The sequence below is a fragment of the Pipistrellus hanaki genome (genome assembly GCF_964339955.1).
Source record: "Pipistrellus hanaki genome assembly, chromosome: 5".
Classification (NCBI taxonomy): Eukaryota; Metazoa; Chordata; class Mammalia; order Chiroptera; family Vespertilionidae; genus Pipistrellus; species Pipistrellus hanaki.
Window position 1 is genome coordinate 6,067,156 of NC_140507.1, and position 22,769 is coordinate 6,089,924.

The 22,769-nt window shown below is 45.3% G+C and overlaps 1 protein-coding gene across 2 annotated transcripts in view; it reads right to left on the bottom strand.

Annotated features, from left to right (window-relative positions):
- DOCK2 (dedicator of cytokinesis 2) overlaps positions 1-22,769 on the bottom strand; it is a 362,595-nt gene that overhangs the window by 305,310 nt on the left and 34,516 nt on the right. For both annotated transcript variants that reach the window (XM_084884009.1, XM_084884008.1), the window contains exons 7-15: positions 22,552-22,687; positions 21,040-21,194; positions 17,014-17,095; positions 11,341-11,476; positions 8,986-9,061; positions 8,806-8,882; positions 8,140-8,265; positions 6,851-6,975; positions 920-1,018 (exon numbers count right to left, since the gene is read on the bottom strand). In XM_084884009.1, coding sequence (XP_084740135.1) covers positions 920-1,018; positions 6,851-6,975; positions 8,140-8,265; positions 8,806-8,882; positions 8,986-9,061; positions 11,341-11,476; positions 17,014-17,095; positions 21,040-21,194; positions 22,552-22,687 — 1,012 coding nt within the window. The remainder of the gene's footprint in view (positions 1-919; positions 1,019-6,850; positions 6,976-8,139; positions 8,266-8,805; positions 8,883-8,985; positions 9,062-11,340; positions 11,477-17,013; positions 17,096-21,039; positions 21,195-22,551; positions 22,688-22,769) is intronic.

The following is a 22,769-nucleotide window of genomic DNA, read 5'->3' on the forward strand; positions in this document are numbered from 1 at the left end:
CATAAGGACTAGCTATGAAGAGAAAATAAAGTACCAAATGCAACCCATTTGGCAAATTGCAATCCCAGCCAATGAAAAGAGATCTGTAGATTACAGTGAGGGAAAATGAATCTCCCCAAATTGATACAAAAGCCTCAGAACTTCGGCACAGGGTTTGACGTGCCGCAAACGGCACACCACACACTCGCCTCGCTCTCCGCAGGAGTTCTGGGCGATGGCAGCGGGGCTTAGCAAATTAGCAATGGTCGTTAAGGGGTATGCTTGAGGATCCCCATTTATGAAAATTAATAAAAAGTCTGGAATCCAATAATATTTGAGTAAATCTCCCGCAAAGCCTACAGCTCTCTCAGTAATGTGCAATTCAGGCCTAGGCAGAGAAGCTCAGCGACCCGTGAGAAACCACTTTGGTGTTTAAAAAGGGACACATTTACATTGTACAGAAGACCATTAAAACCCAAACAGATGCATACTTTGGGGCACTTTGTGCTCCATAAAATGATCATGGAGCCTGCAGAGATCCCCGTTTGGGTGTTTCAGACAGAACGCAAGACCTGAGGGCCTCATGGGCAGCTGTAGTCCCCTCCGTTCTCTCCTGCACGCTGAGTGGTTCCTACAAGCTACAATCTCCTGTAAGTCCCTGCAATTCAAAGAACCTGTGGCCCTCATGGGGCGGCACCTAGTTATACCAGATGACCTGCCCAGCTTTGGGGTCACAAAGTTATTGAACCAGGGGGGTGTCTGACTGTGCACAAAGTTTACAAGGATGAACAAGGAGATATAACTGGGGTGCAAGAGAGCACAGAGAAGAGACCCAGATTTCACCCCCCCTGCCCCCTCCCCCCAACTCCTCCACCCCAGGGAGGTACCTCTGAGCCCCAGATTCGTGTTTGCTGCTATTATTATAATTTATTATTATTACCTTGACTGTTTCCATCCACCGTGGCTGTTTGACTTGATAGTACACTACGGACCGATATTCACTCATAGGCTTGTCCCCTGCTCCCATGCAGATTGCATTCTGACCGAAGAGGGGGAAAAGAGAGAGAAAATTCTACAGAACTGCCCTGTTCCGAGCTGGGGTAATTTTGGCTCCTAAGCCTAGGCTGGCCTTAGGACCTGGGAAAACGCTGCCTCTCCCAGCCCTCCTGCCAGGTAGCCACACGGCCTTCTACATTACAGATGTATATGCATGTCCCCAGGCCCGAGGTGACAGCTGCTTAACTGCAGAAATCCTATTACTTGCATTCTGGAAACCTGGGGAGCGTGCCAGGGCGGACGCACAGGCTCTACTGGAAACGGTGACCGGTCCCAGAGTCCCTGCTCGCTGCCAGTCTGATTAATCCTATTTGTTTCCTGAGTCTGACTGTGTACAAAGTTTACAAACAGGCTCCAGTCAGTCAGGCAGTTGCTGCGCTGATGGATTTCTGATGCCATCACACCAAAGTGCCCAAGGGAGCTAGGAAGGGGGAGGGAAGCCCTCAGGTTTCAGACAGACAGGGGCATGAGGGGCTGAGGCAGCCCATGGTTAGGAAGCATCTTTCAGCTACCGGGCCCCGCTGAACTCTGGGTTACGGGCGAGTCAGATATTAAAGCTGACATGAGGGTTCCGTTCAATGGAGGGATCATTAGATGAGCAGCCATATCACTAAGCAATGTGATGTGATGACAGACACATGTATTTGCACAGAGAAGAGGCACTTGAGTTCCCGCTGAGGACTCGGGGAGGATCTTGAAGAAAGATTCCTAGGCTCTGAGCAGAAATGCATGAAGGATGTTCTAGCAGAGTGAGGGCAGAGCAAGCATGACTGTGTAAACTATTTATTCCTTGCTATAAAGTCACCCTCCAAGTAACAGGGATTACCTATCCTCTTTTTTTTTATTTTTATTCTCACTCAAGGATATATTTGATCTTTAGAGAGAGAGAGTAAAAAGGAGGTGTTGGGGAGTGGGGGGGGGGAGGGGAAATAGATGTGAGAGAGAATAGCAACTAGTTGCCTCCTGCACATGTCCCAACTGGGGCTCAGGACTGAACCTACAACCAACGTCCATGCCCTTAACCAGAATAAAACCTGAGTCAAACCACCAAGGGCAATAGAAATTACCTCTTTATGGAGTTTGCCAACCACTGATTCTCCCTCTCAGTTCATTCTAGTTATTTGGCCACCAAACAAGATCTAAGCCAAGATCACTCAGAAGGGGCCTAAGTGGGGTTCTTATACAAGAGCAGCAGATTTTAACCTCAAGTCTGCAGGTTATTCCATCTAGCTCATAAAATCTAAAGGATGAGGATTGGGTTTGCAGCTCGAAACCCCAAAATTGCAAAACTGTGTGCCTCTGGGCATTCATAGAGTCAGAGATTCCAGGCCTCTCACCAGATTCTACCAGATTCTCCAATAGATCCTTGACACCAAGCCCTCCTCCCAGGGTTGAATGACCAAGCAGGCTACATGTGGGCCCTGAGACCCGTGGTGAACAAGTTCACCCATGGGAAGGAGAATCCTGCCCCTCTTGTGACAGAGTGCCCACTCTACTTCTGAGCCACAGGGGAAGAAGGAGCTCAGTTTAATATTGACGGGTTGTACTTGCAGCCGAAGTGAGTCGATTTCAAAGTAAGGATATAGTGTCATTTCAGAACTTACCTCTAAAAACAAAAACAAGAGCCTAGAAGGTTTGGCTACATGGATAGAGTGTCAGCCCAAGGACAAGAGGATCCTGGATTTAATTCTGACCAAGGGTATGTACCTCAGTTGCAGGCTCGACCTCAACCTTGGTCAGGGCAAATGCTGAAGGCAATCAATGGATGTCTCTGTCACCTCGATGTTTCTCTCGGTATGTTTTTCCCCGTCCCTTCCCACACTCTCTAAAATCAGTGGGGAAAATATCCTCAGGTGAGGATTAACAATAAATAAATAAATAAATAAATAAATAACAAGGATAACCGGAGAACTGGAAATAAAGAAGGACACACATCTCTTCTACTCTCACAGGAGGGAAGCCTTTCAGAAATTCTCTGGGCAATAAACTAAAGCATGCTTCCAAGCTTTTTCTAACCCTTCAAAGAGTGCACGTTGTCTAGCATTGTGCCAAGTCCTTTACACACCTGACCTCACTTATTTTAATCCTCATAACCACCTCTGATGATTGCCATCATTATCCCCATTTCACAACTGAATAAACTGAGGCCCTGAGAGGTTAAGTCACTTGCCCACAAGTAGCAGAGCTGGACTACCTCTCAGACCCTCTACTCTTTGTCCAGTGTTCATTCTAGAACAACCTAGAGGCCTTCCAGCCACCCAAGATTTATATTTGGTGACATTTATGGGCTTAGAATTTCTGTAGCTCCAGTGAATTCCATCTAGCTCATAAAATCTAAAGATACACATCTATCTCTGGTGAAAGTAAAACTGCTGTATGGCAGGCAACGAAATCCCACAAAACTGTCCTGCTGATGAAAAAAACATTTTTAAAATTTTATGTATTTATTTTTTTTTTAGAGAGAGAGGAAGGAGAGACCCGAAAAAGAGGGAGAGAGGGAGAGAGGGGGAGAGAGAGGGAAAGAGAGAGAGGGAAGGGGAGAGAGGGAGAGGGAGAGGAAGAGGGAGAGGGAGAGGGAGAGAGAGAGAGAGAGAGAGAGAGAGAGAGAGAGATTGCTTTGTTGTACCACTTACTTATACATTCATTGGTTGATTCTTGTATGTGTCCTGACCAGGATCTAACCTGAAGCCAACATTCTTAACAACTGAGCTACCCATCTAGTGTCTCTGATGATAAAAAAATTTTATTGCCTAAGGCTGGAGAAAAGTCTCAGTATTATTCTGAGAAAGGCCTACGACCTTCAACCCTTCAGAGATAAATTGGACATTGCCAAATGTGTCTAGAGAGCATCATGATTGGTACTGAACCCAGTTTTAGGGGAAATAGAGATTGGTATATGTCTCAAGTAAGCCTGCTCAATAATTTTCCCCAATGCCTGCCCCCAGGACCCCAGTTAACAGTCAGAAGGTTCTGGTGACGCCATTGGCTAAGCACATCTGAGCAGGAATCAGGAAACTGGAGACTTTAAGGATGAGTTGGCCTTGGCAGGCACACTTCAGCAGGAGGGACCTCAGACTCGTACACAGGCCCTGTTCACCTCATAGGAATCACCTAAGGAACATATGTCATCATGGGTGGGAACACGCCAGAAAGTGTGCCACACCAATGAGGCCACCTCCTAGGGAGATGCCAATGAGCATCCACCAGGCGGGAGTCAAGCCTGGAAACCGCTCTACCTTTCCAGGAAAGTGGCCTACAGTAATGAACACCTATTATGTAGATTACCTCGTTTGATAGTCACAGGAATAAGGTGCCACTGCTGGCCTCATTTGCTGGCAGAGAATCTTAGGTATGGAGAGATCATGTAACTTGTCCAAGGTCATCCTGCACACTGAGCTGAGCTGGGCTTTGAGCCTGGCTACCTGGCCCCAGAAGGCATAGTATTAACCACTACACACACTGCCCCCCACGCCCTACCTCCCACCTTAAGCTGGTCAGAAGAGCAGAGGTTTCTCAACTTGGCATCTGAGCCTTTTTTGATTCCTCTTAGACTTGCTTCAGGCATCACATTGGATTGCCCACTTGAACCCCCTGGACTCATGCCCAGCGCTTCACCCTGGAGTAGGTCTGCCTTCTCCTAATGTTTTCCTTCTTGTTACCGAGTACTGCATACCAGGAGCCTTACACCTACCATTTTGTTTAACTTGAAATCTTACAAGAAGGAGCATTATTCCTTTTTTATAGACAAATAAACCTGCCCAAGATCACACAGCTGATAGGAGAGGCTTGGATCTGAACCCTGTATGTTTGAACCCAGAGCTCACCTCATTAGCTTCTCTGCTATGGCCCTTTCTGAGCAACATCATTGAGACCCCAAAGTGAGCCAATGACAAATATACCCCACTCTGACCTCTGGCCCCACTCCACCAAGGGCCCTGTGCACCTGGAGCAGGAGAAGTCCGTATCCCTAAAGGGGCCCATTCCCACAGGAGCCCAACAGTGTAGACAGGAGTGTTTGAGTGAGCCGCCTGGCACTTCATTAGGCAGTAATATTTATTTCTGCAAAGAGAGAAAGGCAAGCCTCCCACAGGCTTCCTTAGCAATTTTCAATAGTCAGTCAACTGAACTCCCCCATAACTTCCCTAGCAGATGAAACTGCAAATTATCACCACGACCCACAGCTGCCTCTCCACCTCAGCCCCAGCATGCGTGCTCCCGTATTCATCTGTGAGAGATGCGTCTACGCGGCCTGGCGGGGTATGACTTGAAAAGGTAGCAGAGGTAGAAGCAAGAATGGTTCAGAAAGAAGATAAGACACCTGCTTCCCTGTTAACTGCTTCTTCTAACTTGTCATTCGGCAGCATTGGAGGCAAGGGTATCAATGGTTTAAAAACTGAAGCTGAGGTTGAAAAGTTCTCCAACAGGTAGCTAGGTAAAAATAACTTCAAAAGCGGCAGTCTATACATTCGGGGGAATGCAAATTCCCTTTCAGATGAAAACCCTCTACTCTTCCTTTATGTTCCTGTCAGCAGCGTGTCTCTCACTTATTTTATTTTTCAGCAGAGTTTCAGAATCCAAAAAAAGAAAGTGAGTTAAATGCCTGTATTTTGCTCAATTAAATATTACTAATTAACAGAGCCAGTCTTTATGAACAAAAATGCAATTGTGGGGATTTCCTTAAAATTAAAATAGATTTTGATAGAATTGGTTACTAGCCTCGTGTTAAAATGAGAAATGACTTGGATAAATTTTTAGATGGATAGAAGTCACAGTAATATGTGTAAGAGGACCAGAAACCTGGAATCAAAACTCCCTCCTGACTCATACTAACCTCATGACCTTGGGAAAGCTGTTTGGCTTCCCTCTCTGTAAACGTGGGGTAATAACAGCAATGGCAATGCATCATGCTTACCGGGGCACCTGACAGGTTGCTATGTCTCTGTAATGCTAGTTACTCAAAGGCAGAGGAAGGCAAAATCTGCCCCAGGCGAGAGCAGGTGACTTATTGACCTTATTGACACTCTCACCACCTCCCACTGTGCTATCTGATAGCCTGCTGAGGCCTGGGAGGAGCATTTGCCCAGGCTGCCACGTCTGCTGAGAGCAGTTTTATTTTCAGCTGAGCGTTCTGGAAGGAGAAAATGAGACACAAGACCCCCCTCCCACACACCGGACACAGCTGCTGACAACCTTAGAGGAAATGAAGTAAATAGATGTAAACACACATGACAAATATTGCAGAGGACATATGCTGTCTAAATATTTATAGCAACGTGCTTTGCATTCTTGCATACACTCGGCCAGCCCTCTGGAGACCAATTTACTAATGAGGCTTTCCACCAGCATCGGGCTGAGCACTGGGAGTTAGAGCAAGTGTTGGGTTGTCCGTGTTGAGCGCATCCCGAGTCTCCACCAGCCTAAGGCTCTGTATTTATTGATCCTTTTTTTTTTTTTGGCCATGAATTTTGCTTGAATAAACCAGCTCGTGTTTCAATGAGAATAACATTTTAACTGCATAAGGCTAACCTATGGAGTGAGGCCAAGCAAAAAGAAAAAGAAAAAATAGCAGTCATGAAAGGAGAGGAACAGGCATCGAAGAGCTGCTTTGGTGTAAAGAAATAACAACACCAGATCTTATTATGGGCTACTGCACCAAGCTCAAAGGTGTAGGTCACATTATTCAACACCATCCCGAAGGCAGCTGGCATTTGGAGAGCAGAATCAGGGGTGGGAAATGTAAATCTTTACTATTAGCAGAGGTACCAAAGGGGCGGGGGGGAGGCTTGTCACCCAGAGCAACAGCAGGGGTCCTTACAGACAACGTTTTGCCATCCTCGGTGCACACACACATGATCACTTCCATGTTCCTCTGTGTGGTCTTGTTGTACTTGTCAAAGTCGCCTTGTAGGAGAGTGATGTAGATGTCGTTTCTGACATCCCCTGCGGCAGAGGGAGAGAGAGACAAGAGTTGGAGTCTGTGCAGCTGGAGGGCGGCTGATTAGAGAGGAGGAGTACAGGGCGGGAAGAGCAGGAGTGCTCTTGATGTCCATTAATGAAATTAAAATCAGAACTGCAAGGAAAAGGCATTTTACCTCGCTGGGGAGGCAGGAGCAATGGGTTACAAGGGGATGGAGGAACACTAGGCAATCAGTTGCAAAGGGGGGCGGAGGGGGGGGTAGGATGGTCAAAATTGGCCATGTATTTCTCCCCATTGAAATCATTTAATTTTCATCCTCTAGTGACACCTTCTGGGAAGGCAAAGGAAAGCTCCAGTTGAACTGATCCAGGCCCATTAATAGCCACTGTGGACACTCACAGATCTTTTACTCTGTGGAACATTGCTCGTGTGTCCAAGGAACACAGGGTCGGGGATGGGGAGCAAAGGGTCTTGAAATGAGGGCAAGAAGAATTGAAGGGGAATCACAAGAAACTGAGGTCTCAGATAAAGTAGGCATGAAGGACTTACAATATAGGCCCTGGTAGCTGTGGAGAGAAGGGAGGAAGTAAGTGAGAACAGTCGTGGACACAGGTTTAGGACAAAAAGGGAACTTTCCAAAGAATCTCATGTAACCTCAGTTCTTTGACGACAGACACATTAGAAAAATGTTCATAGTAGTGGTTACTTCTGGAGACAAAGATTTGAGGGAGCTTTTAATGTCTCACTTTATACCTTTTTGAGCTATCTGAACATTTTACAACAGGCATGAAGTCCTTTGGTAATAAAAAAAAAATAGTTTAAAATTTTAAGGGAATGAATATTCTCCCCAAAACAATGGACTTACTCTATATGTAGTAAAATGGAAAAGATGTCAATGCTAAATAGTTAAGTGGTGAAGCAAGTTACTTTCTATATAAAGAATATGAAGTAATGGTGTATAAAGGGTATAAAGCACAACCCCACTTGTGGGGAGAAAGTGCATGAGTATATTTATGTATTTGTGTTTAGTATGTGAATGCATAGATTTCTGTAGACACAAAAAATGTTTTCAGTGGTTACCTTCAAGGAAATTTTAGAAAAAAGCAGTAGAAAAGGAAGGAGTTGATTTTGTAAAAAGAAAAGATTCAACCAGCCAGACCCCCACCCACCCCGGGGAAAGGCCAGACCTGGCATGATGATCTCGGGGAAGCCCAGCTTCCTGGCCACCACGGTGGTCCTGTCCACCAGGTGGGGGTAGTCCTTGCGGATCTGAATGATGTCCCCCACGAGCATCTTCATGGTCACCCAGAGGCCTGGAAGGGAAGGCTCACCATGAAGAGCCAGTTTCTTCAAGGTATTCTCTCAGTCTCACCCTCCCACCAGCTCTCCCTGGGTCTCCTTCTGAAGGAGAACACTGAGAGCAAATATCTGGAAGCAGACCTCAGCAACCAGCATCTCCAGCTCTGAATCCCATCGGTTACTTCTAACAACATCAATGCCTGTCAAACGGCCCTGCCTCCTAAACCCTGCCTTCATAAAGGGTGTGATACCATCTTTCTCACAGAACTGTGGGAAAGACTAGATGAAATAAGGGTACATGTTCAAGTACTTGGCATATAGGAGGTGGCCAGAACATAGGAGTTCCTCTCTTCCTTTGGGCACTAGGACACGCATTCCAGTTTCAGGAGATGTGGTTTCCATTCCTGTGGCTCACACGCCCCCATTCTTTGCAATGGTCTGTCTGGAAGGAAGGCTGTCTTTCCCACGGCTTAGAATTTTGACCTGTTTGTTGAAGAATCAAGGGCTCCCAAGCCAGAGTCAGGCCCAGTCCACTTGGCGAATTGGCACTGTACCTTGCCCTCCACTGTCTCCCTTGAAGGTTGTGACTTTGCCCAACAGACTGTGCAGGAAATCATTCTCAGCTGTCACCCTGCAAAGGCAAAGAGCACAGACACTCACAGGAGGCCCTCATGCGGTCCCCAACTCAAAGGGGTGTGGATTAAGAGAACGGAGACAAATGGAAAATCTCTCACGGGTGAAAAGGAATGAAGTGCTGCTTTTCTTCGTCACTCTCTGTTTTCCCTTTGATAATGTCTGTGATATCCATAACTAGAAAAAGAAGAGAAATGAACAGTGTAAGTTCTCCTGCTCCCAGGAAGGGACAGCAATGGGATGAGACTGTAGAGCAGAAGGCTGGGGCAGGAAAGTCTAAGAGGGCAAGTGAGTGTCGGACAATACACAGATGTGTTACATATAGCACCTGGCCACTTGCTGGGCAAAGTGGACTGGGCATCAACAAGCCAGGAAGCCATCCGGGAGAATGTGGGTTAGCAGAGCCCAGAAGAAAGGGTCAGAGCAGTGACCATGGTATGAAGCATTTGGCTTTGGATTGGACCTGTATGTATTGCACATCTGCTGTGCCTATGGAACCCGAGAGTGGTGACTCGCTGTGGGATCTGAGAATCCAATGAGATCTATTCACCCTCTTTTCATAAACACGCTCACAGCACAGACACATAACTGTAGGAGCTCTGAACCCTGTGATTCCAGAGGGGTCCTGGATCCTCAGAAATTCCTTAACTCAGCCACTGAAGGTCTATAAAACCTAGGTGAAGAGCTCTAGCATTAGAGCAGGGATGTAGAAATGATGGGGCTGAGGGGAGGCCCTTAAAAAAGCTAGTCAGGTAGAGCTAAAATCCTGGTAACATGACATACCTTCAACACCCCAGGCCCTGTGCAGGAAGCCCATAAAATTGTTTGAGTAATAATCAACCAGTGACTAAATCTAACTCAAGAGATGAGTTACAGAGCCGAGAAAATGAGGGGAAGTGTTATCTGAACCTAGCCAACATCTACTCTCTCCGATTAATACACCCCTCTGGCCCATTCTCCATGAGCAGAGTTTGCGTGGAGCAATCTCCCTCAGGATCCAGAGTTGTTCATATGGCCTGGGCAATCAGAGGACCACACACCCCTGGTCAGGGTAGACACTCTGGAGATGACCACATGACTGTGTTTGAGCTCCTGGGGTTTCTGCTGAAACTAATGGGAAAATTTCCCCCTGGATTGCTCAGTTAGTAGGATGCAAGCTTGGAACAGCTAGCCAACATTTTGGAAACTAATTAGAAAGCCGTCTTCAGAATATGAGCACATGGGAGCCAATAGATAGAGAGATGTCAGTTCCTTTGAGTTCCTAGATCCAGCTATGCCTGAAGCAATCTACTCCTGAACCTTTCAGTTACACCAGAATGCTGTCACCTGAAACAGAAAGAGAGGTCAGGCCACAGCAGAGGGCAAGGGCACATTTTGAGGTGAGGTGGAAGGACCCTCATGCCTTAGCAGGAACACTGTGATATCAGAGGTGAGGGGCCTTCTTCCCTCATCCCCTTACTTACGTGAAATCAGAGCATTTTAAAGCAGATCCAAATCTCTCATTTTTCAGATAATGAAACTAAGGGGAAAACGCTTGCCCCAAATCCACTAGTTAGCTAGCAACACTGCCAGGTTAAAAAATAAATAAATAAATAACAGCTTAGAATAAGCTAACTTGTTCCACTCCACCACTCTGGAAGCACGTGATTCCTGAAGGTCAGAGTGTGAGGAAGTGAGGAACCAGAAACCCTGGGTTTAGATGTATACATGGAGATTATAAATGGAACATAATTAGAAATTTATAATCTAATAAAAAATAGCATATCCAATTACTGTTTCCAGGGGTATTTAAATTGCCTTTTAAGAAAAAAATATGCTCTAGTTAAAACAAAGTGGGCTAATTAAAAGAAAATATATTAGGTAAACAATAGTACAAGTGATAGTTAAATCCATATCATAAAAACCACACAAATGGGACAAGAACACTAAAATCTAGGACCAGAGAGGGCGAAGGCCGGGGAAGGTGGGGAAGGGACCTTGTTCTCAGCAGCCTCCCGGGGTCACACGGACTCTCCAAACATCCACTCCCATCTGCAATCACACAGGTGATGGGTGATTCATTCCATGTAACTGCATTTCCGGTCCTGAGTTGTGGTTTGTTTTTTTATTCAATGACTTGCTCTTTATAATTAGAGCCCACCCATAGTGTTCTTCCTTTTTCTCTGTCCTGGGGAACCCAGGCACCTACTGCACAGACTGCGTCCCACTCCCAAAGCTCTGCTCCAGACATGAGGATCCCATTATTCATTGCCTTCATCATAAATCTGGACTTAGTCACTAATACTTTTTATTTAGCCACTATAAATGTAAGTGTGAGGGGCTGTATGGCATAACTTTTTTTTTTTCTGTGTGTGTGGGGGGAAGGTAAAGAAGGAGAGGGAAGAGAATCCTTTTAAAATGCAGCCATATAAAATGTGCACTCCAGTGAGAGTTAATGGCGTGTCGTGTGTCATTACCTGCCACCCCAAAGGGCCGCCTCAGTCCCTGCGTGCACTTCTTCGTATTAGTGTCCTTGAGATCCATCTTCCCAACTCGGACTATTTGACAAATCAAGTAAATTTTATCCCTGTTGAGGTCTTTGTTTCCAAGATCCTGTGGGGAAGGAAATGAAGAATTACACATCAGGGGCCTAATTGGGAAACCAAGTAACAGTAAGTCCTTGAGGACAAGTTTAGCACTTAGTATTCATGTTATACTCATACAATGGGTCCTGGTAAAGGCAGAAAACCAAGCTCGCACACCCATTTCACAGATGAGAAAGGTATGTGTTGGGAAGGAAACTGGGTGACAGAACTCTGGTGCCTGGTCCATCTCAATCTGACAGGAAGAGAAGTCTAGAGGTATAATATCCGCTATACAGATAGGATCCTCTGTATGCTAGCTGGGGTCCCCCAAAACAGCATTTGCTCCATCCGCTTCATCATTGCTAATCACCTCTCAAGAAAAAGGCAAAAGAAAGAGGCGGAACCCCTAAGTTCCCATTTCCTTGACACCTAATGTGTGTGTGTGTGTGTGTGTGTGTGTGTGTGTGTGTGTGCGTTTGTATAACTCAGGGTTGGGTTGTCGTGATACCAAATGACCCCAATATCTTAGAGCTAATAACACAGCAGAAGTTCCCTTCTGTCTCCAGCAATAGGTCTGCTGAAGATGAGTGGATCTCCACTCTGCTCACTTCTTTACTCTGGGCCCTGGCTGATGGATGACCTTGTCACAAAGGTGCTCCCACCCCTCAGCAGAGGGAAGGAAACTGGCACCCAGGACAGATGCACACCACTTCAGCTTTCATTTCATCGGCGAAAGCGAGGTGTGTGAGCACGCCACCTTCAAGGAGGACAGGGATGTACACTCACTCAGTGTCCAGAAGGAGACCAAATCACCCACACCAATGTCTGGTGCACATGCTAAGTGTCACATGTCATTGTCTTTACTGATCCTTGACAATTTTCAGAAGTAGATGCTATTATTGCACTCCCATTTTATAGAGGGGGAAACTGAGACACAAAGAAGATAAGGAGCATCTCCAAGGTCATGCTCTCAGTATTTGGAGACACTGTCCAGTCATTCTGACTCCAAAGTCCAAAAGCCTAACTTCCACAATACATCTCACCATCAGACTGGCATGCAAGAGGAAAACCCACTAGGACCACCTCAGCATCTGACTAACAGACTCAAAACCAAAAGCTCTAGTGTTCCCAGGACCCCCTTCCAGCTGGAGTCAGCTGGAGAAGGAACATCAAGGCATGTTTTTGGCATCAGAGCAGAGAACCCTGGCAAGGCCTCACTAGGGAATAGCTGCTTGTCCTCCAAGCTAAGCCGCATGCAGGCATATGCACTAGGTACAGCCTGCCAGCTCACATCAGAGCCAGGGCTCGGGCAAAGTAGCCATCCCAGCCTCTCACTGTGGCTGGTGTAGGAGGAAAATGAGGGAGGGTACAAAGTCTCTGAGAACAAGACATGGCCCCAATATGGTCCACCCCTTTCTGCTTGGAGGCCGGGATGGTTAAATGTAATGCATCCACTTGGCTAGGCTATGGTGCCTAGTGGCCAGGTAAAACACTAGTGTAGACATTGACTGTGACAGTATTTTGTATGTCTGTTTAGCTGTTACTGTCAGTTGACTTTAGGTAAAAAAGATTACCTTCCATAATTTACTTGGGTCTCCTCTAATCAGTTGAAGCCCTAAAGAACAAAAACTGAGGTTTCCAGAAAAGTAGAAACCCTACCTCAAGACTGTAGTATAGAAATCTGGCCTGAGTTTCCAGCTGGCTGGCCAGACTTAGAGATTTCAAAGTTGCCAGCCCTCATAATGGGGTGGGCCAAATCCTTAAAATACACCTATCTGACCATATGTCCTATTGGTTCAGTTTCTCTGCAGAAAGCTGACCTCTACAGGGGCTGTCCTTGCACCAGCTGAAGGCATGGACATCTGCTTTCTCATTCCCCAAAGCCTCCAGGCCGGGCAGGGAGGGAGGAAAGAGAGAAGGAGAAGGCTTTCAGTCTAAGGATGACCCTACACTCATTTGCATTCCTGCCTTGCCTCATAGGCGACCGAGGTTGAGATCCCAATTATCTCACATCCAGATGGTTGGACAGCCTCTTCTCTGGCCTGCCTGACTTCTTTTCTCCAGTCCACCCTGAAATCCCCATACAAGCCCAGATTTAGAAGCCACATTTATTATTTCATTTCTCCCCCCAACACTGTTAACAGCTCCCTAGGTCCTACCCTATTAGTGCTAATCTTCCCTGGCTGACATGAAAAGTCCTGGACATAATATGTTTCCAGCCAGCCTATCCAACCGATTCCCCACTATTCTCCGCAGGTAAGTACTCTATTTTTGTAACAAAGATTTCTTTATTGCTCCACAAACACACAATGCTTGCTTTCAACCTTGGATCTTTCTTCCTAAGCCCCCCGTCCGCACCTCCACCTCAAATGCTTATGGCTTATTCCTCTATAGAACCAAAGCCTTTCCATCCTCAAAGGCTCAAGTCTTGCTTCATTTATAATGACCTTCATTCCTAATTACTTCTCTTCTTCCACTGTGATTTTTCAAAGCTTTGAATTGGTATCTTTCAGAGCTACAGAGGCCCTAGCACCTGAATGGTTTCTTCTTAGGTGTTAGGGATAAATTATCACTCCCTTCCCCCCATTTCATATGTTGTAGTCCTAAGCCCACAAAACCCAAAACATGACTATATTTGGAAACAGATAGTTAATTCACTCCAATAAATTTAATTTTAAAAATCAGTATTTTTTTAAAGAGGTGATTAAGCTAATCTGAGGTTATTAGGGTAGGCCCTAATCCAATATGTCCTTCTAAGAAGAAGAGATTAGGACACAGGGAGTAAATGGCCATCTGTTAAGCCAAGGAGAGAGGACTCTGAAGGACTCAACCCTGCAGACACCTTGATCTTGGACTTCCAGCCTCCAGAGGTGAGAAAATAAGTTTCATTATTTAAGCCATTCTGTCAGTCCTTTGTAATGGAAGCTCTGGCAACTAATGCACTAGATAAACCTATAAGATTCCTAGATAAGCCCCATTCCACCCCTCTTCCTTTCACTCAAAGAAAGGCCCCAGATTTCTAAGAGCTGCCTCATCAGAGACCCTTGGCACTAGAGAACCTTGATATGCTCTGTAAGCACAGCAAAAGGCCTGAGCACAGGTTATTCTCTGAAGGGTGTGTAAACAAATGGGCAACCCTCACTCAGAACTGCATTCCAATCTGTGGTGTCTCCCCATCATTTTACTTTAGCCTGAAAAACTCAGATGTATTGGGGAAGCTGAAGCAGGGCAATGAAAATTAAAACCCATATCATCTGATTTAATAATTATTGTTCAGTCTTGTTTCCGACTTGTTGGCAGTGACCCAAAACTAGGCAAAGTCTTGGGGAGCCTCATGGTCTATGCCCATATGTCCTTTTGGTTCAGTTTCTCCTTCTAGGAGGCCAAAGGGAGGAGGAGGGCAAATGCTTGGAAAGCAGACAGAGGGGAAGTCCACCATCAGCCCAACTCATGTGCCAGCTCCCCAGGCTCTGCCCCTAAAGAGGAAACTAGGAAGAGCTAACATCCAGAGACAAGATAAATAAGGCCAGTGAGACATATGCCTACCAAGTTTTATCTCATCTCTAACTTAAACATCACTCAGATGCCCAACTGAAAGTAACTTGCAGTCAAACACCATCACATCACCCCGTTTGAATCATCTGACATTTCTCTTGTTTGTTTGCTTACTTATTTTCTGAATTATCCCCATTACACTACAAGAGCAGGGGCCTATCAGCTTATTCAGTGCTTGATCCCCAGCAGCAAGCACAGCCCTTACACACATCAGATACCCACTGTATAGCCCTAGAATCAATGAGAAGCTAGAGCCCTGGCTGGTAGTTAGAGTGTCAGGCTGAGGGCCAAGGGTCCTGGGTTTGATTTCCAGTCAAGGGCATGTACCTTGGTTGCAGGCTTGATCCCCAGCTCCAGTAGGGATGCTGCAGGAGGCAACCAATTGATATGTCTCTCTCACATTGATGTTTCTCTCTCTCTCTCTCTCTCTCTCTCTCTCTCTCTCTCTCTCTCTCTGTTTTTCTCTCTCTCTCTCTCCCAATTCCACCCCTCCACACTCTCTAAAAAAATCAATGAAAAATATATCCTTGGGTAAGGATTTAAAAAAAAGAAGAAGAAGCCAGAGTACCATGACCTTGCTTGCCCCAAAATGAAGACTCCCATCATCTCAAGAGAGGGAGGTGTCAGCCTTTTGAACCAGTCAACCAACCTTCTCAAGTTCACTTGCTGTGGGAGGAAGAGTTGGTGGCACAGGCAGAATTCCACAAAGGCAGCATCCCATTCACTTTAATACTGATCGACACAAATTCACCGATGCCCTTTTCCGAGTGTTTACATCATGAGTTGGTTCTCTGAGCAATGAACCACTGATTGATTCTCTGTCCCTCTCCCTCTCATGAAACATCTGTCTCCTGGTTTAATCAGGAAGCCCCACAGGACTCTCCTATTCATCAAGAAAATAAATAGGCTCCTCCTTTCAACTAATAATAGATAAACAGGAATGAGGCACATTTTTATAAGCCAAGGAAACTTTGTCTAAGCAATTAGGACCTATGATCTTATTCCTCTGGCCCATTTGTTTTTCTAGGAAACAACAAACAAAATAAATCAGCTGAACTCCTGTCCGATTGTGACATAACATAAGACATCGAATTTAATGGGCTGGAACTGGAAAATTATTGTAGAGCAAGGTAGGTTAATCCAGCATGTTGGATATTCCTGGATCAAACCCATCAGTGTGGCCAATGCCCAAATAAATCCCTCCCTGGCTTCTCCTCTGTTACTTCCCTTGCTAACACAGGCAACATAGTGGAAAATTTCATAAATATTCTTTGCCTCAAAGGAGCTTTCAGACATCCTTAGGTGTATTAAGATTACATCCTTAACACAACCTCATGGAATAGGACAAGGGAGGGGACTCTGCTGGAAATAGCCCTTATCTCCTTCTTCCCACTGGTTCTCCTTTCCAAAGCCAAACAGCCTGTTCACTCTCAAAAACAGATCGTCCAAATGACAACTGATTTCAGCATTTCTACATATGTCTTGCCCAGTGAGCACTGGTTTTTAAAAGGATGGCCTGTAACATCTTCAGTCGTGCATTACTTCATTATGCTCAGAATATCCAGATTACCAAGCCAGTTAATGATCTAGGAAGGTCTTTATCTTTTTCTTGATATAGTTGAGAAAGGTTTTTAGTTATGAAGCAAAGAAAGGAACTCTGGATAACCACGAATGAACCAGAAAATCAGCACAGCTGCTAACCCAGTTCATCCAGACGGTAGCTGGGAGAGGCGGGTGCTTGCTTACCTAGCACCCTGCATGTGTTCTCTGTACAGCTGAGTGAGAAAGAGACGGGAGGGAGGGTGAGAGAGGGATAAGGAGAGAATTAACCTTTCCCACAGCTTCCATGGGGCACACAGTGCCCTTCTCTGGCTTCAAAGCTCTACAGAAAGCATGGAACACGGCTCTGCACCAAGGCCGCACTCCCTCCGGGCCAACTGCCCGGCCTCATCCCCAATATCGTGTCCCTGGGCATGTGGAACGTGGTAACGAGAAACAATGCACACCCACCGTGAAGACCACCTTCAGGTTGTTGAGCATCTCCACCTCCTTCGGGAAACCCTTGCTGCCCCATCGCACCAGGTAGTTCTCACTGTGGGAAGAGAAGTGGCAACCCATTATTTCCAGGGGCTCAACATGTATTCCGTCAAAATATTGGCCAAGCCACTACTTTGTGCCCCACACCATGCTGGCTGCTGGGGACACAGCAGTGTTGGAGACAGACATGGTTCCTCCCTGCAGAAGATGATGGTCCCATCAGGGAGACAGACATTGGCTTTGCAGGGGCAGAGAAGTACTGACATGTATTCACGACCTCTTTCCCTCCCACATCTGCTAAGCAAATTCTGGCCCAGCTGCCTAATGCTTTTTGAAGAGCAGCAGAATTTTCCGTGGGGTTACTGAGGGGCATAAATGAGGGGGAAATTCTTTTAGTGCAAGTTGCTGGACATTACGAATGTATTCAGCTGTTTTCACTACTGTGCTTTGTCACAATATCACAATTGAGCTGCTTTGCACTAAATAAAATTTCCTTTTTTACTGTATCTGTAGCCCTCCCCCCCCCAAAAAAAAAGAATGTATTTACTCTTTCCATTCCACTCCTCTTTTAAGACTGAGTAAAGATTTTTAATTATTTTAAATTGTCCCTTTGATGTTGGACTGTTTCCTTGAATGGAACATCACACTGTGACGGACCACTGAGGGCCTTAGCCATTATCTGAGATAGGCTTAAGTAACTATTTAAATGGGGTCCTAACAGCTATTTGCATGTAATTGTGCTCTAAGAGAACTGTTCAGGATGCAGTGAGAATGTGAATCAGGAGAGCCTGGCCTAGTTTGAGAGGTCAAGGAAGTCTTTGTTGAGACATGCAAATAAAGTTGGTCAAGAAAAGAGTAGGAAAGGGAAATTTTTCCTGCAAAGCAAACATGAGTACGAGCAACCTGAAAAACATACACACCTAGAAACAGGCCCCAGGGAAAGAGAGAAATCCGAGAGAGGCCAGACCATGTAGGCCCTGAAGGCCATTCAGGAAATTTGGCTTGATCCCATGGTTAACTAAAACCCATTTAAGGGTTTGATGAGAGGCAGTCTCATGCTTCTGACATACGATCATTAATCCTTTCACATCTTCAAGCTACATACCACCCTGTGCAGTTTATCGTGGTCCGTACAGCTGTGCTGAAAAGAGAGAGCTTAGCACCTCTTTAACTGAGGAGAAGACAAGTTTGCCCAGTTGAGTCAGTAGGTTTTCCATGCCATCCAGGAGTATACAGTAGGCACTAAATAAATGCTTATTATCTTTAATTAGAAAAAAGCAAAAATAAAGCTCAGAAATCAAGTCACCCCGAGAAGACATAATGAGAATTCAGAAAGCAGGTGCTTTCTTTTTAGAGATTTGTTCTATCTGACTTCTGCCTTCTCTCTCTCCACTAACCCCTAGAAGATTAATGGGAGTAATCCAAGGAAGGTTCAAGGGGGAAATGGAATTGCTAACAAATGAACACAGCTTCAGATTAACCAGTGGTTAAAACTCAATCAAGTTAAATGCACCTTAATATTTTTTTTCCAGTAAGATTTTTAAAATTTAGAGAAATTTGCAGCAAACTAACCAGGAAACCATTTGCCAATTCATTTATCCCTCCCCAATTTTAAAGTAATTTCCCATTGGTTATTTCTGACCTGTCATGGTGAAATACGTGGGTATCACCCAGAACCTTTCATTACAGGTAGCAAGCCCTATCGAGAACCACCCTGCTAGGTCGAAACAGCAGGGCCTCGCAATTTTCTTCCAGGGGAAATGGAATCATAAATAAGAAAAGCAATTTAGAGGGCTGAGCAGGCCCCATTCATCCTTGCCCAGGAAGACCTGATGGTAAATCGGGAAGGCCCACCCAGCACTAAGACAGGTGAGGCCCCCTCCATGTGGCACCCTCCCTCAGAGGAAGGCCGAGGACCATTCCAACTCCTCCTTGGGCTCTTTTGAGAATTAGCCTTGTACTGGCCCAGTGCCTGAGCTGATTTTTGTTTGTTTGTTTGTTTGTTTGTCCTACAAAAGTTTGCCTTAAATCTCCCAGACCAGATTTCTTCAGACACCCCCTGGAATCTGACCATGACTCATCCCAACACTGGAAGGTCCGTCTCAGCCAAAGTCTCCCCAATCCACATGTGGGCCACACTGAGGGTGCCTTAACTAGCCTGCGGCTCATTGTCTGTCAACCCTGATTAGAGCAGGCAAGAGCGGAGATTGGTTTCGTAGGGAAAGGGGGAGGCAGTCTGACACAGGTAAGGCATCCAAGTTCCCCATCATTTTTCTGTATCATGCCTCTTCTCTTCTGTCTTGGCTTTCTACTTCTTTTGCTTCTGCCCATTCTGTTCTGCTCCTCCCCATCCTTCACTCCCCTGAAGGCTTCCCTGTGTCTGTGCATTCGCAGAGGCATCTCTCAGGCACGCCCCAGCAAGCACATCATCGATGTGACACATCAGGGAACAGGGCTGCCATCACGCTGATCCATTGCCTCTCCCCCCCAGATCAGGTTCAGGCCATCCATCACTTGAGCCAGCAGGCCAGGAACCCTTGCCAATTCGGTCATGATGAGTCCTCATGTTTTCTGAGAGGCAGGGAGGGCCCTGTTAGTGCTCTCAGGATCTTTGTCCTGGGTGCCTTGGGAGCAACGGACAGGAGCAGCAAGGAGACTGACACACAGATCATTTCAAGGCAGGTTCTCAGGGAGCAGGAAAACGTGTTTGCAGTGTCCACTGAGGCCTAGACAGCTGAACCGAGCTGGCTCTCTAGTATTAGGGATTTGGTTTGCCATAAAGAATAGCTTTCCACCGTAAATGAAACCCTGGTGAAAACCACCCAGGTATCTGATGCTAGGGAAAAGTGCCCTGGTAACAGACTAAATTGGAGCCACATGGACCCGGGTACAAATCTCAGCTCTGCCATTTACAAGAACATGGGGCTTGGAGAAAGTCACTTGGCTTCCTTGAGCCTCATGTTCTCACCCAACTGGCACAGAGTAATGAAATTGAATGAGGTCATGTTCAGGCCTCAGTTCAGCCTTTTCAGAAGGATGGTCCCCTCCATGCTTCACAAGTGTCTCCAAGAGAGCCATCATTTTTCAAAGCCCCACATTCACAGCACTGCACTCATTTCATTGCCATGGCATCAAAGCTGGAAAGACATCATTGTCTCCATAAAAGCAGGAGATTGTGCTCCAGATGCATAAACCAGGACCTCAAATGTAGGACCATGGGCTGGCCCTAACTCGATTGGGGGCAATAGTCAGTGGTCACCTGGGAGGAAGTATGGTCTGAGGCAAAAGCAGAGACCTGGGGTCAGCAGAGAGGTCCAAAGTCTTTCCATGGAGATCCCCAAAAGTGTTTGTCCCTCCTGGAGCTGATGAACGTAGAAGGCCCCTCATTTCCTCCATTCTCAAGAACAGTTAACTAAAGTAGTAATAATCATAGCCACTCCCTCTTAGAACATGGGTAGCATTTGCCAGCCCTGGGCTTCATGTGACTTTTTTCTCACTAAAAGCTTGAAAGAAATGACCCTGTAAGGTTGGCATCCATATTGAGCATATGGAAAACCCAGAGTGAAGAAAAATGAATGACCTACCCAACGTTGAGAAACAATAGATGGGGATGTCAGGATGTGAACCTAGAGCTCAGACTCTTTCTTAGGCCACTGCTGCTAAGGAGGATACAAAGTTTGCACCATTCATTCTCAATTCCCATTATAAAGTAATTCTTTTGATCCAATGCTACCTCTCTGAATCTTGTTATTTCTGGTTGTCTTCCAGAAATCAAAACTATTTATAAACCATAACTCTGGGAAAAAATTAGTAGTAAGAAATATGTCCACCTGACTTCCATGTCCTAAAAAAAAGTTATTTCCCATTCTCAGTTAGGCTCAGTTTCACTTGTGGGTGGGAATTTCTGCACAAGTGATGATGGAAAGAAAAGATGTTCTGTGGCCTGCCAACTCCAGCCGTCCACATGCAGAGAAGTCAGGCAACACTGACCGCACCTACCTTATGACGGCTTGCTTGTTGGGGTCATAGAGAGACATGAAGAGCTCAGCGTCTTCCCCAATTCTGCACACAAAGTTTCTCACAAAGACATAGAGGCTGTGGGTAGGAGATGAGGAGATCCGGGAATACATTCCATAATCTGGTTGGTCTTTTGACTGAGAGGTGAGAGGAAGATAGAGAAAATTAGCCCAGCACCACTCAGGACAACAGAAAGATGGCCCAGGATATTGAGAATCATGTAGGTTTTGGGCCCAACGATTTCAGCATTATTTTCAGCTCTACAACCCAAAGTTTCTGCAACCTGAGCCAAGGTCACTTGCCTACTCTCTCACACTGCCTTGATTTTAACCTCTCTTGGCCTTGATTTTCCTTTCTTGGTTTCCCACCACTGACCCAGCCTTCCTCATGAAGTAATTCCATAAAAAACACAAACTGTAAAAGAAAAAAAAAATTGCTTAAAGAAACTTCATCAAAACTAAAAACATTTGCTTTTGAAATGACACAGACTAGGTGAAAACGTATTTGCAAAATATATATCTGATAAAGGTTTGAAAAGCAAATTAGAAATTGCCTGGGGCTTGGGAATGGAGAAGGGGATGGACTATAAAGGAACTCAAAGAAACATTTAGGGTAATGCAATTATTCTATATCTTGATTGTGGTAGAGTTTACCCAACATTATATATTAATAAGGTTCATTAGACTAGTTTTAAATAAGTTAATTTTTATTATGTAAAATTATATCTCAATAAATCTAAAAATACTGTGGTTAAAATTATTTTTAATTATGAGTCAGATATTAAATTTGAAAAGACTGCTTCCTTGAAATCTTTTCTTGGCTTCCTACCACAGTTGAAGTAACGTCTTAACCCTATTGCATGACTCCTCAGGTCCTATAAGGCCTGGCTCCTGCTACCTGCTTCTCCAAGGCCAAGGCGTTGCCTACACTCTCATACTGCTCATCATACTCCATCCATACTGGTCTTTCTACCTCTCAAACATTCAGAACTCAGTCCTACCTCAGGCCCTTTGCACTTGCTGTCCTCTCTGCATAGAACACTTTGTCCCTAGCTCTTCCCAGGCCCGATGCCTCCGCATTATTCAAGTGTCATCTCAGATGTCACCGCTGACAGAGCCTTTCTTCATGGTACCTTTTGAAATAGCCCCTGGTTCACTGACTCACATAACCCTAGGTTATTGCCTTTTAGAAACTTACTACCACCAGTAATTAATTACTCCATTTATTTATTTACTTTTTTATTGTCTTTCTTCTTTTCTCTGCTCTGGGCTATAAAGTTCTATGAGACTAGGGAATTTTCTGGCCTTAAACTACCTTATGAGATGGATACAGAATGAACTGCAGACCTGAGTACAAAACCGCAATAAAATGTATGTGGTTACTGATCATCTCTGTCAATAGGAAAAATAGTCTGGTAAATTAATATATTATTTTAAGTTAATGATGTTCTGAATGTCTGCCCATCTTGGCCAAAGCTGGTGTCACAAAGCTCACCATTTCTTCCTTGATACGCTCTGTGATTTTCTCAGTTGCTTCCTCATGTGCATGGAACAAGCTGATGACACTGGTGTTATCGGGGTCCAAGATATTTCCATCTTCATCTCTGACAATAAGATCAAGTTCAAGGATTCTGAAAAGCATAATGGGAGAGGAGGATAAATCATGAGAGGCTGAATTGTTTCAATTGTAGAAGGTAAATAAATTCCAGATAC